This window comes from Tamandua tetradactyla, chromosome 11 (assembly GCF_023851605.1).
Source record: "Tamandua tetradactyla isolate mTamTet1 chromosome 11, mTamTet1.pri, whole genome shotgun sequence".
Lineage (NCBI taxonomy): Eukaryota > Metazoa > Chordata > Mammalia > Pilosa > Myrmecophagidae > Tamandua > Tamandua tetradactyla.
Window position 1 is genome coordinate 31688370 of NC_135337.1, and position 15216 is coordinate 31703585.

Genomic DNA, 15216 nt, shown 5'->3' on the forward strand with positions numbered 1-15216 from the left:
GAATGAAGTTCTGATACATGCTACAACATAGATAAACCTCGAAGATATATAGAGTTAAATAAGCCAGATACAAAAGGATAGATATTGTATGATTCCACTTATATGAAACAAATGAATTTACAGATTCATTGAGACAGAAAGTAGAGTACAGGATACCAGGGTTAAGGCAAGAGGGAAAATGAGGAGCCAGTGCATAATGGGTGCAGGATTTCTGTTTGGGGTGATGAAAAAAGTTTTGGTAATGTATGATGTTGAGGGTAGTACAACATTGTGAATGTGATTACTCCTCCTGGCTTGTATGCTTGGGAGTGATTTTGATGGGGGATTTTATGTTGTATATATGTTACCACAATTGAAAAAATAAAAGAGACAATAACAGTAAAATGCAATGCATGATCCTGGACTGGATTTAATATGGGATGAGTAAATGTCCAATAGAACATTATTAAGACAGTTGAAAAATTTGCAGTATAGGCGGTTTGCTTTATATCAATGTTCAATTCCTTGAACTTGATAACTGTTATTAATTTGGTTATATAAGTAAATATCATTGTTCTTTGGAAATGTTCACGGAAGTATTAAATACTCAGGGAGCATAATGTATACAACCTACTCTGAAATATTTAGAAGATAGATAGGCAGGTGGGTGGGCAGGCAAGCAGACTGAATGAATGATACCACCAGTGTTGCAAAATGTTAAAAGTTGGTAGATCTGGGTATCTGGGTCAGGGGTTGTTTTAGTTTCCTCATTGCTCATGCAAATACCATGCAATGGGTTGGCTGAAACAACAGGTAGTTGTTGGCTCATGGTTTTGAGACTAGGAAAAGTTCAAATTAAAGCATCACCAAGACACTGCTTTCTTCCCGAAGACTGGCATTCTGGAGCTGACTGTCAGTGATCCTTGGACCTTGGCTCCTCTGTCACATAGCAGTGCATATGGTGGCTCTCCCTTCTCTTCCAGCTTCCACTGACCTTCAGCTTCTTGCTTCCCATAGCTTTCTATCAGCTGGAATTTCATTCTGCTTATTAAAGTCTCTAGTAATAGGATTATGAACCATCCTGATTGACTTGAGTCACACCGTAACTAAAGCAACCTCATTAAAAGGTCCTACTTACAATGGATTGGCTCTTATACAAATGGATTAAATTTAAGAACATACTTTCCTGGAATACATAGCTCTAAAAAATCACAGGGGTATATTGGAGTTCTTTGTATTATTTTTTAATTATTTTTGCAACTTTACTGTAAGTTTGAAATTATTGCACAGTAAAATATTTCTTATTGTTAATGGTGATTATCTTGGTATTGTGGGTTGTGGAAGTGCTTTTCTAAATTGTCTTTGCTTGATACAGCATTCATGTAGTAAATATTTTATGAAACTAAAATTATATTGAAGATAGTTTTCTTTAACATTCCAATAGTTTTTTAAGCTATTAAGTTTTCTATGAAAATATACACAAAAGTACAAGAAATCATTGATAATTTTTATGTCATCATTTGATTTTCATTTAGCAGGTCTTTTATATTGATCAGTAATTGGACAATCTGCTTATAAAACAAATGGCAAAACTAAGTTATCTAAGTCATCCGAGTCTGTATCTGAGACTGACTAATCTATACAACCTTATATTAGCACAACGAAATTTAAAATTAGTATTGGTAACACCACATCTTGATAGTGGCTACCTGTAGAACAGGCAAAGCAGCAAGGACTTCCCAGTTTTAAGTCATACCTTTTTTATTGTTTGAATTTTAGCTAAAGCATATATTACCTTTTTTCCTGAAGTTCTTTCAAGGTTTTCCATTTATATATACATAGTTTAAAGAATCAAAAAATAATTGAAAGGCTTTTACAAAAAGCAGTCTCATAACACTCCTTCCCCATTTCCTATTTCTTGGAGGCAAATATTTTCAACTCTTTTAACTGCTAATTCTTGATTTTCCATTTTCAGCAGAATCTATTGCCATCTTTATTTGGGGAGAGATTTCTCCTTTTCATTCTCCTCAACCTCACCGTGAACACAAGACTTTTCATCCTCTATCCTGCTAACATAATGTAATGATTTGGGGTTACATTAGTTTTCAGGATCTGCATCATTAGCGTACAGTTACACAATTAGGACTGTATAACCATCAAACATACAGGTGCTCAAGTATGCAGCTTGTCGGGCCTCTCCTTGTGAGTGAAGACTGAAGAGGGGTCTGGGAAGTTTTATTTTTTACAAGTTTCTAAGATAAGTCTTAGGGAAGTTTGGAAAATAATGTTTTTTGTTTGTTTGTTTTTCTGGCTCTACTTTTTAAAATACAGTCTTATTAAGCTGTCATTTATTTACCAAAAATTCTGGGGCAGCACAGTGGACATCTCCTGCATGGTGCCATTCTTCCTCCTATTAACAGCCTCCCAGTTGTGCTCTGATTGGATCTACACATAGTCATCTACAGCCTTGGTGGGACTGTGTTCAGTCCCCTCTCCTGGCCAAGGGGTGGGTGAGCATAAAGACGTAGGTGAGCCTATCAGTTAAGTTAAGCCTGTTGCCTAAAATTGACCTGACATAAGAAATGAGAGTGGTTGGAGGTTTTTTTATTCTAAATGTCCTTCAATTCTTGCTACCTAGATCCTCAGAGAACATCTGGTTCTTGCCCAACAGTCTTCACTTTTTTCTTCATTCTTTGGGGCTTTCTACTATCTTTCACTTAATTCCTTTTTTCTCCCCCTAAGGTATCTTAGTCTGTTTCTCTTGTTTCAAACTAAAGAATGCTGGATGATAGATGCAAATTATTTGAAAGAAAATATCAGTGATTTTCTAGGACTTTTAAAATTAACATTTGCCTAAAATTTTTGCTTGGTTATAGTTACTTCATTTTTGAGGATATTTTCAGCATCAGAAACATTCTTTGAATGTATTGTAGCTATTTTTCCTGACTAGATATAAATATATAAAGTAGAATTCAAGGCATCTTTTTTTCACGTTTTAAAAAACCATTTGTAATTACACTTCATCTGCTCCATCTTTTCACTAAACGCCAGGCATGACATCTCACAGATTCACATTAGTGTACAATAAAAATTTAGAACCCTCTTCAGTTTTCCTAGATTGTCACTTACCTTCACCCTTTTCCTCTCTCTACCAAAAATGTCCTCCATGCTTTAGCTGTTCTATATTAGCAGTTCTTAAATAAAGAAAAGTTAACTGTTTCTAGTTGGTGAGTGAGAAAATAACCTTTCAACCTCATTGTTTTAATATACTACTTGATGTTGCTTATTATATCTGACATCAAGATGTGCTGTTTCGATTTCAATAAATTCTGTAAGTGCAAGGGAAAGCTACAGCTTTCCAAACAATTAGGAAGTTGTAGTTCCTCTGCCATATTCCTCTACTATAACAGCCAGAAAGAAGGAAGACACGTGTTCCATATTATTTCTTCAAAAGGGTCTGGGGGTAAAAAGAGAAAGGAAGAGATTAACTGACTTCATTTAACACTTGTAGCTATAAATCATGTTTTGCAATATGGTAATAGGATGTTGCATCAGAACGCGGCAGTTGCAGTGATGTAGGGAGTGTCACTGCCCTGGGCAGGTCTTTGTGCTCTGTTGCCTTTCCCTAAAAATTCAGCTCCAAGTTTAGATCTCTTCACCTCTGCCATGGAGGACGGTATCATGTGGATTTCACTGTACCTCACTATACTTTTCTTCTCTTGGTCTAAGGCATGGGCATTTCTTTATGGTTGAAGGTGTGCCTGAGGCAGACATCGCTGTCTGGAGATCCCAGCACCGTTCTTGTACCCTGTTCCCTCCTAGAAGCAGGGCAGTGCTTCCAGTTCTCCCTGGAAGCCTGTCGGGAAAGCTGGGTGACATTACGGCAAGGCTGTGATGTCTTTACCCTCCGAACCGTTAGTTTTGAAAGTGTATGTAATATTTCCTGAATGTTTCACATTTCCTTTATTTCAAGATTTAAAAGATAGTGAACAGGAATTTGTCCCCAAGAAACAAGGTTGAAGGATGATGGTAATGGTGAGCAGAGAAGGCATGGAGTGTATATCAGCAAACAAATTGATAGTTCTAGGTGGAGTTTTTCGTAGCTAATTGTTTTTTAAGGTTGTTGTTTGGGTTTTTTTTTTCTTCCTCTGCTTAATTATAGGAAACTATTCATGGTGTACAGGAGGAATAAAACCAGTGACATAAAATTGAAATTAAACTTTATATTAAAACATAAGCTTCTGAGAGTAGAACTGGTGTCTTAATTATATTAGTGGAAGTGGTCGTCTCCTCACTGATGGGCATGGGTTTGGGGGTTTGAGGGAACTTAGGAAAAAAAGTAACAGATGATGAGAGGATATTACCTTATTACTGATAAAACTGGTCTTGGAAAATACGGTTTGGATGTGTGACAACAGTGGATTTTTTTCATCACTGGACTCTACAATTAGTCAGACTTGCCCACCCAGTAACAAGTAGTATTTGACCTCTAAAGGTCTCCCCACATAAGGGTCTGCCCTGTAAATCTGAGTGGTTGGAGGAACAGTACAGCTTCCCAACTAGGGAAAAGAGAGAGAACCTGAACATTGCATGTCATTTGTCTCCCTACTCCCGGGTGAGAGAATCACTCCTGCTCCCTTGGGGGAGTGAGGGGAGAAAAGGCAGAAGTGCTGTACGTGCCTGGCACTCCCCCCACCCAGAAAGGAGCATCACGAGTGGGAAGACGCAGTCTCGCCCTAACGGGTGGTAGCAGTAAGGGGGTCTTTTGAAGATTATAACAGTATGGTGATGCCCTGTGAATTTTAATGATTTATAAATCATTTTCAACTGTTACAGAGTACTAGAAACATACTCTCCAGATTGATAGTGTAAATATGTGTGAATTGTGGGCCTTTCCAGAGGTCAGAATCAGAAAATAAAACAACATAGTTTTTAATTTTCCTAACTTTTATTTCATTTTTTTCCTTTCAAACTAAGCATACATTTTCAGTGCTGATTCTCAGGGTTTGAATCATAGAGTATTGTATTGTATGTTTTTTGTGCCTTTTATAAAAAAATATTTTAATAAAACCGATTGTGCAAATCGGGGGCTGTTGTTGGAAGTCGTGAGAGTGGTAAGTTAGTAATTCATCACTCTGTTAAGGGTATGGTCTTTAAGTATATATCTTCTAGAGATACACTCTGAAATATTTACAAGTGAACTATAGGATGTCTGAAACTTACTTCAAATCACCCAAGGATGGGAAGGATATAATGTAACAAGATTGTCTATTAGGTGCTAAAGTTAGGTGATAGGTACATGGGGTTCATTCTAGTATAAAGAGGATTCAGTTTTGATCTAAACTCTGCTGTTGGCTGTGTGTCCTCACAAAGTGACTCTACTGAGTCTCCATTTCCTACTCTGTAAATTTGGGGTATAAAATCTAACCACATATCCTTGCCTACTATGCCGGAGGCCCGGGTTCGATTCCGGTGCCTAACCATGAAAAAAAAAAAAAAAAAAAAAACTACCACATAGTACTGTTGGCATGATTCAGTTAAAATAATATATATAATATGCCTGTTTAAAAAATACATAGGAGGCACTCAAGAAATGTTAGTTACTATTATATCTACAAATGGAGAAAGGCCAAGGTGTCTACTTCCTTAAAATGAAACGTTTGCTTTCTTGGTGTGTGTGTGTGTGTGTGTGTGTGTGTGTTTAAGTGTATTAATTTGGATTTTGTTTTAACAGCTCAGGTGCCTAAAAGGCCAGAGGAACTTTTCAGGCCAACCCCCTTTTGATGGAATTCACATTGTAAACCATTTGATAGGAGATGACGAATCATTCCATTCCTCCGATGAAGATTTCATAGATAATTCTTTACGGGAAGGCGGCGTTGGTTTTCCTTTGCACAGAAGATCTGGCCCAGCATCTTTGGACCCCACTGTAGCAGATGGTAGTGAGAGCGAAACAGAAGACAGTGCACTGGAGATCAGAGAGCGTGATCGTGTGGCTCAGAAGGAACAGCCCCTGGAAAGGAAAGAGTCTTACTCAACCACTGTCTGACAATCACTGTGACCTAGACTGGATTTCCTTCAAGGATCAGTTATCATACAATTAGGGATTTGGGGAAAATATCTGTTTCATATGTACATATATATATATATGCATATATATATTTTAAAATCTTACCTGCCTTTTTATCTTTGCCAAATCCTTACCACAGGCTTACATTGCCATAAAGTAGATTGGAATATGGTTAATGGGTAAAATAAGGTTCTAACAGTATTACTGAATATTAATATTTCTTGTTTAGAAAATGCAATTGTATCAATATGTGGGAACCATTTTAAAGTTCAGAACTATGGAAAATTTAATTTCCTCAGACAAAACTACTCTTGTGCAATATTTTATGCTTAGTGAAAAAAATCACATATTTATGTTTCTCAATTTGTTTTCAGAATGGTTGTCTACAAACATTTTACCAAGACATAAATCTGATTTACCTTGTGTTTTTGTGTTTGGGATATTTTTTTCTTTCATTAAAATAGCTGTATTTTTAGTGGGCCACTGACAATTCCCAAGCACACAGCCCATTTTTATATAATTTTATAAACAAAATGACTGGTTATCTGTCCTGACAGTTTTAAATGTGTTTTGAGTTCTAATTTTTATATCCATATGATGCTTTCATGTGTTGCTTACTCATCAGAGGAGATTAATTACAAATATGTTGCTTATTTGTACATATTTATAAATGTATACCACCCAACATTAACATCATTTTAAATAGAGAACATACATATTTCATGACTGCTTTTAGCATTCTAACAGGACTCCTGTAAATAATTGGTTAAAAGAAAATTCAAAAATAAACCAAACACTAACATTTTAATAGCTTTAATATTTTGCTTAGCACTCAACACTAGCAGATTCATAACTAATGCTTGTTCAGAAACACTATTGATGAAATCTTTTCCTTCATGTGTGTATAACTAATACATTTCTCATGATTAGAGAGTTTTAGCACATATTACTTAGTACTAGTATTCTAATTAATATAATTTAAGCAATGGACTGCAGTCCAAGATACATAGCAATTATATATGCAAAAAATCTTTGAATATTATCTTCAGATTCTTTAGTTTCTAATCTATAAATAAAGCCATAAAAATCCTTTCTTACCAATTCCCCCTTTTTTATCATTTAGGCTTTTTTTTCCTAGAAAACTGAATGCCTGTCATTGATAATTTGGAAAAAAACACCCAAATTACCCTTAGACTGTGGAAAGACAACAGGACTATGTTGACTGTATATGTACTTTAAAATCTCTTTTTTGTTAGCAGCCTATGAAAAAATAGCCTTAGAAGATAAGAGAAAAATAGAATTCAGTATGTATGGAGCTACAATTTTGCACAATATGTTGCACGCAGAAAAAGAAATTATATGATGGAATGGAGTCAAAGAGACAAAAATAGTTTTCTGTTTAAACCAGGAGTTAACCCTTATGGTACACTGCAGAGTAGGCTTTTCCAGAAAGCCCTTTGTTTACCAGAGAAATGAAATTGAAAATATACCTACTATGTGTTGCACCAGGCTAGGTTCTAGGGGTTAAGTACCTTACCTATGGGCACAGTAATAAATGGCCAAGCCAAGATTATAATCCAGATCTCTCCGACACCAAAGCCTTTACTAATGAATCCCCTGCTTTTCTGAAAATAAGTGATTTAAATACATTTGAATAAATGTGTTTCCAGAATATATATACATACACACAATTTAAGAGTATGAGTACGACTTCTAGAAAGGTCTGACTGGTGGTTTGGGATTATTTTAGGAGTTCTATAGTGTCAGCCTTGAAGGCTGTCAGTGCCCAAGAGGAGTGAGAGGATTCATGGCCACATTATTCCTTTACCATATCAAGGACTCTGATATGGTCAGATATAGCCATATATGACTCCATGACATGTAATACACACAGTCAACATGTAGTCAACAGGCAATTGAAGCTGCCTGTTTTTATATGACCCACAAGTTAAGAAAGGTTTACATTTTTAAAGAATTTGGGGAAAATCAAAAAAGTAATATTTTGTGGCACATGAAAGTTATATGACATTCAAATTCCAGTGTCCATAAATAAAGTTTTAGGGGAGCACAGCCATGTTTATTCACTTATTGCTTTTGCACCATGATGGCAAGGTTAAGTAGTTGCAACAGAGACTGTATGGTCTACAAAGCCACAGATATTTACTATCTGGCTCTTTCCTGAAAAATTTGCTCATCCTTGATATAAATTCTCTAAAGTATAGGTTCTCTTCTTCAGTTGATTAAATAGAAGAATGAAACGTTTGATTTTGCTATTGAGAATTGGAAACCTAAAATTTTGTAGTGGATCTTATACTTAAAACTATTCAAAATGGAAAGCATACCAACTACTTTATATATAATATGATTCCATAGAAGTTAGAAGGACATCTGTACCTTTGGAGAAGGAGAAAAAGTAATTCCAGAATTCTAGCACTGATTTTTAAAGCATACATTATTGGCCTTTAAAATGAGAACGTCTTTCTAGAATCATGCATGAATTCTAAACTTTCGAAGTTATTCTTAGAGAGTTTTCTAACTACTGTATCAGACTAGGAATTAGGTGTTAATTACTAGATAAGTAACCTTAATCCATTGATACTACTGCAATTTGGACAGTCAAAATCTAGAAACAACAATCTTCTTCAAGATCTTTGATTCAAACACTCTTAGAAGGTTTTAAAATCTTCTAGTCTTTAAGATGCACTAAAAAGACTATGCATTGATTTGACTCCATTTAATTCAATTTGGTGTATGTTCAAGACTGAGTCAATGGACAGTGACCTCTTGGTAGATTTTATGTAATTTGTGGTATTTTTGTGCCATTTAAATTCTTAATCAGTTATACACTTAGAGCTGAGGAAAATTCAAGTAGGATATGTGAATGAAATGACTCAAAAAAAATAAAAACAACTTGCTCCCTTGGGATGGTTACTTTCCTGATATCATCACTATGCTGAGATGGTGAGAAATGATGAGAAAAAGGGCTAAAGGTGATCTGATTAAAATGGAATTTGCATTGAGGTAATGAAATAAAGATCTTATAGATAAAAAAACATACTGTTATAGCTTTTAAAAAAATTAATGGTAAATTTTTTCCAGAAAAAGAAGTCAGAGATCCAACTTTACAGGATTTCTACCCTTTTTTTTAAAACTGGTAAACATTCAATGTTTGCTGACTAATTGAGACATTGATTTCCAACCCAGTATTGGAGCAGTGACTGTACCTCATTGTGCGCCCTCCTCTGTGGAAGAAAAAATCTTTCTCATCTCTGAACTTGATACACAATTGTTACTCTGCAGATAATGCCTTTGATTGAAAACAAGGCCTAGGACTTTTCAAGTATTTTACTTCTGACATCTTTATTTGGTTTCTCATTCTTCTTTATCTTTTACATAAACCCACTATAATTTTCAAATTTAAAGTAAAATAAGTATATGGACTGTGTTTTGGTAAAGCCTTCTGTGGCCAGCTGCATTATTCTATAATGCCAGACGTTGACAGCTAACAAACATTTTGTGAAATCAGTGATTTATTTACTTTATTAAAACAATGAGTTTTAGCTTGAAAGTTATTGATGCTCTATCATTAACAAAACAGTAAGTCTTTTAAATTAAGGATGCCTTCAGTTAATGTCATTCTACTGAAATTAAAATTTCAGGTGGAAAGTGGCTAGAATGCTATTTATAGTTACAAGTTTTTACATTACATCCATTGATCTATCCCTCCTTTCAGTCCAAAGACAAGATACTAGAATAATATGGAGATATTATAGAGATGCAAAGTTATAATGTATTTCATTTTACTGTTGGAATTTCTTATTGTAACATTATATGGTAACCTGAAATGTTTACTTATGCCTTTGCTTTAAACAATTAAAGTTTTCCATTTTATAACAATTTCTGTTTCCTTAAACTATTCAACTTTAAAAGGGGAGGGACATCAAAACACTGTTAAAAAACGCTTGGCCTAGCATCATTAGTGAGTACTATACTCCGTGGGTTCACGGACCACATTCACCTAGCCCACTCCTCTGTATATAATTAGTGCCAAACAGAGATTCTGGTACATGACTCGCATTCAGTAAATATTTTTCAACTTATTGAAAGGCCAGTTGTCTAGATTTGTTATGTCCTTCCTTCAGGAACATGCTAATTTTTTTAAAATATTGCTGCTTTGTTTTTATCCCGCATTGTGTTTCAGATTATGGAATTATTTGAGATAAATATATTTGAATATGCATATAGAAGCTATTATAAAGGAACATTGTTTCTTTGGCATCTTTATCACAATGTTAATATCATTTACTTTAGAAGTAGTAGTTCTCTGTATATTCTTCTTATTCCAAAAGGATTTAAGGTACTGTATAAAAGTACATGGAATATGACAGGTAAGCTATAAACCAGGATTTCTCCACCTAACACTACTGACATTTGGGTCCAGATAATTTTTCAGGAAGCTGTCCTGTGCATTGTAGGATGTTCTGAAGCATCCCTGGCATCTCCCTACATGCCAGTAGCGATCCCTTCCTTCAGGGTGACAACCAAAAAAGTCTCCAGACATTGCCAGATGTCACCAACACAAGGGGGTGGATGATACCCGACTTACCCCTATTGAGAATCACTGCCATAAATTTAGAAGTGGGCCAAACTATAAAGAGCTACTAGGACCATACCTAAAAATAAACAGCTATATACATTCTTCTAGTAGTTAAAGCAAATAAAGTAAAACCTGAAGAGTTACGAAGTTTATGGTGCCCATGAGAAAATAACTTTGAGATGTAAAACTCTGGCACTAGACTGGAACTCTAGCTTTGGGGTGACTAAGCCTGGACAAATCACAGAAGAACTTTATGGTCTTCTTGTTCCTTGTACACACCAAACAAACTCCCATCCAGTGCCTTGCCCCACCTAGAATGCTCTTCTTGCAAGGCTGACTTCCTACCTCCAGGGCAGGAGGCCTTTCCTGCCCTTTTGAAAAGCTCAGGGCCCCAGCGGTATCTTTCTCCATAACACTGATTGCTGTCTGACATCTTACACAAAGTACAACTTGATTTGTTTCTTGTTTGTCTCCCCAAAGTAGAATGCAGATTTTATGAGGGTGAAGATTTTGTCTCTATCCCCAGTAGTACAGCACCTTGATTCTTAATAAATATTTGCTGAATGAATGAATATCTGAATAATTCATTGTACCTCAGTTTCATCACTATTAAAAATGGGATAAACATCTCAAAGAAATGGTTTGCAAAATCTAACTTTTTTTTTCCAGTGGAAAACCTAGAAGTGAATGCCACCAGCCTAGCTCCAGGGTCCTTTAATTACGGAATACTCCTTCAGCACAAGGCACACTAGTTGGGCACTTTTGGGGAAGCAAAGATCAACTAGACCAACCCCTGTCCCCTCAAAAATGGGGATGAGGTACAGGACAGATGCAGTGTTTTGGGTGTTTAGAGATCACCCCCAGCTGGGGTTGGGGGTGGAGGAGTGCTCTTTGTGCTCCCCCTACATATCCAAAACCCCCACCCGTGTACCAGGGCAGGCCTGTGGTCCCTGTCACAATCTGCACATCCTATTCTCTCCGAATAAGCAATTCTTATATAGGTGCTAATGTCTCCCCATCTGCCCCTGGCTACATTTCTCCTGCACTCAGTTTTATGAAGGATATCTGGAAATGAAGCCCCTTAAACCAGTGAGTGGCACTTCAGTCCCAAAGAACCTTTTGAAATGTTCCAGAATTGACCGAGAAGACAGCAGCTGCTGTGTCCACGGTAAGGTCAGAAAGTTGGTGGGTCCTCACCCCCTTGTCACCCAGGGTTGGCCATTTTTTCATAGTCTGCAAAGGGTCTTCTCTGAGTCTGTTCTAAGTCACAGGGGCCAGCAGGGCCAAGTAGAAAGAAAACTAGTTGGCTTTAAAGATGTTGTTTCTCTGATTTTTTTTTCTAGAGGAAATACGTACTGTACACATGAGAGACTCCAAGGCTGAGACATGCTGTGGCAGTTGAGGTGCACCTGGGAGCTCCTAACTGTTCCCCGACTCTGCCTTGGGGGGTGGGAGAGGCAGCCATGGCCTACAACCCTCCACAGCGTGCAGAGCAGCCAGGCACAGGGGTGCCCCTCCTTGGTGCTTGCTGTCCTTCTACCTTCCATACACAATTGTGTGGGGGCTACCTAGGCTCATCAGGCTGAATCTTCTCCATGGGCAGAGACGACACCTTATTCCCCACTGCCCCCATTGTCACTTCTGTTTTGTATGTCTGAACACCCAGCTGCCCTTCACTGGAGTGCAGGATTGGCCAATCACACTCCTTTTACAGTTGTAAAACCTTTGCTGTAAAAAAAAAAAAAAAGAGCTTTGTTGTATGAATAAATGTTCACCTCTGCAGCCTCTGGACCACCAGATAAGCAACTTCCTGGTTATGCTCAGGCTACTCAGCATAAAGGAGTCTCTGATCTGCAGCCCATCCCCCTCTCCAACCCTGCCCCTCATCCCCCACCCCACCCCAGCCAAGCTATTTGCCAGAACTGCAAAAGCACGCCACCAGGTTAGGAGGTAGAAAACCAAACAGTGGACAGTCATGACGTTAAACATGAATTAATATATAAAAATATTGTCATGTATTCTAACCCCCCACCCCCAGTTAACTCTTAATCAATACAAAGGCTAAGGCAAAGTCTAGCTCTGCCCTTTCCTGGCAAACTGCCTTCCAGCTGTGCTTTCTGGAGGGATGTTCCTGGCGGACAGCTCCTAGGCCAGTACTGGGATTTAAGTAATCACAGGCCTAAGTGGGGTGTGTGGGAAGGTGTGTTATTTGGTCTGGCTCGCAGCCCTTGACACTCTGTAGCTATTTTTAAACAGATCCCACAGCCTTTCATTTGCTTCACTAATTTCCCTAAAATAGAATTGTTTATTTGTGGGTCAGAATTGGAGAAAGCAACTGCATTGTTCTGTCCCATTTGGTAAGACTGGAAACAACGTATGTGCTGGAATCCAAAAAGGAGTTGGCACCTTGTAAGTGCTCAATCAATGTTAACTGGTACTGCTAACTGAGTTCCTTGAAAAAGATTGTGCATCACATTTCTGAATCTCCAGAACCAGTACAGGCCACTCGGGAAATATTTATTGACTTGAATGTTCCTTCTCCTGCCTTAACTTCTCATATTCTTTGAGGTGATGGCATAACCTAATTTCTACTAGTGGTAATAATAATAATAACAATAATAATAATAATGGCTGTATCATTCAGGATAGCTTATGCTATGATCACAGATGACTTACATCATTTCTCGCTCAGGTCCACATGGCCATCAAAAGTTGGCTGCTGGCCCACTCTACATTGTTTTTACTCTAGAACCTTGACTGATAACCTCTATTTTGAACATTCCTGACTGTCATGGCAGAGAGAAAAGGGACATAGTGAACCCATACTGGCTCGCAAAGCAGGAAGTGATATATATCACCTCTGGCCACATTTCATTGGCTAAACTAAGTCACATGACTGACACCCGGGGAGGGGGTCAGTGAATATTTGAAATCAAGTACTTAGTGTACACTTTTTTTGTTGTTGTTGTTCTAAGTACACTTTTAAATAGCTTTATTGTGATATAATTTACATACCATATATTAACCCTTTTAAAGAGTACAGTTCAGTGGTTTTTAGTATATTCAGAGTTGTGTAGCCATCACTACTATCTGATTTCAGAATAGTTTCATCACCTGAAAAAAAGAAACCCCATACCCATTAGCAGTCACTCTCCATTTCCACATACACACACCCCCACCAGCCCCTGGCAACCAAAGATCTTTCTGTCTATGAATTTGCTTGTTCTGCACATTTCATATAAATGGTATACAGTAGGTAGCCTTTTGTGTGTGGCTTCTTTCATTTAGCATACTTTGTTTTGTTTTTGAGGTTCATCCATGTTGTAGCATGGATCAGTACTTCATTTCTTTTTATTTGCTGAATAATATTCCATTTATGGCTATACCACATTTTATTTATCCATAAGTCAATAGACATGGGTTGTTACTATTTCTTGGTTATTACAATGTTGCTCTGAACATTTGTATTTTTGTGTGGGGCATAGGGGCTTTCACTTCTCTTGGGTATATACCTAGCGTTATATAGTAATGCTGTGTTGAACATTTCGAGGAACTGCCAAAGTGGCTTCATTATTTTACGATCCCACCAGCAATGTATGAGGGTTCTAATTTCAACACATCCTGATTGACACTTACTGTCTTTTTTATTTTAACCATCCTGGTGAGTGGGAAGTGGCACCTCATTGTGGCTTTGATTTGCATTTCCCTAATGACTAATGATGGTGAGCCTATTTTTGTGTGCTTATTGGCCATTTCTATATCTTCAGGAGAAATGTCTGTTCAAATCCTTTGCCTATTTTTCAATTGTTTTATTGGAAGAGTTCTTTATATATTCTGGACACAAGTCCCTTATCAGATACAGTATTTGCAGATATTTTCTCCTTTTCTGTTAGTTGTTTTTTTCACTTTTGAAGCACAGAAGTTTTTAATTTTTATGAAATCCAGTTTATCTATTTTTTCTTTGCTTGCTTTTGCTTTTTTGTCAATATTGCTCAGTCCAAGGCCACAAAGATTCACTTCTATGTTTTCTTCAAAGATTTTTCATTTCAGTTCATTCATTTAGGTTGATGGTTCATTCGGAATTAATTTTTATATATGGGATAAGGTAGGGGTCATGTATATTTCAGTAATAAACTATTTTGGAATAATTTTAGATTTACAGAAAAGCTACAAAGTTAGTACAGAGTTCCTATATACCCTTCACCTAACATCCCCTAATGTTTAACATGGTATATATGTCAAAACTGAGAAATTGACAGTTGTACAATAGTGTTAACTAAACTGTAGGTTTTATTCAGATTTCTCCAGTTTTTCCACTAATGTCCTTTTTTTCTATTCCAGGATCCAATCCAGGATATCACATTGCCTTTAGCTAAGTGCCTTTTATATACGCCATTTAATCCTCACAAGGATGAAAAAAACAAGGCACAGAGAGCTTAAATAACTTGCCAAAGGTTATTACAGCTAGTAAGTGATGGAACTTTTTGTCATCTTCATCACCAACCCCAAGTTCTAGGCCCAGTTTATTTAGTCTGTTCCACCTCTAAAATGTGATTGGGATGTATTAGGA

The 15216-nt window shown here is 37.0% G+C and overlaps 1 protein-coding gene across 8 annotated transcripts in view; it reads left to right on the plus strand.

The window, feature by feature from the left end:
- The window catches only part of EVI5 (ecotropic viral integration site 5), a 307393-nt gene extending 297300 nt beyond the window's left edge, over nt 1–10093 (plus strand). For 3 of the 8 annotated variants that reach the window (XM_077120262.1, XM_077120264.1, XM_077120263.1), the window contains one exon: nt 5714–10090. In XM_077120262.1, coding sequence (XP_076976377.1) covers nt 5714–6028 — 315 coding nt within the window. In that variant the 3' untranslated portion in view covers nt 6029–10090. Of the gene's footprint in view, nt 1–5713 lie in introns of all 8 variants that reach the window. The other 5 variants (XM_077120261.1, XM_077120265.1, XM_077120269.1 and 2 more) reach the window with 3 other exon arrangements.
- Nucleotides 10094–15216: the final 5123 nt, after the last annotated feature.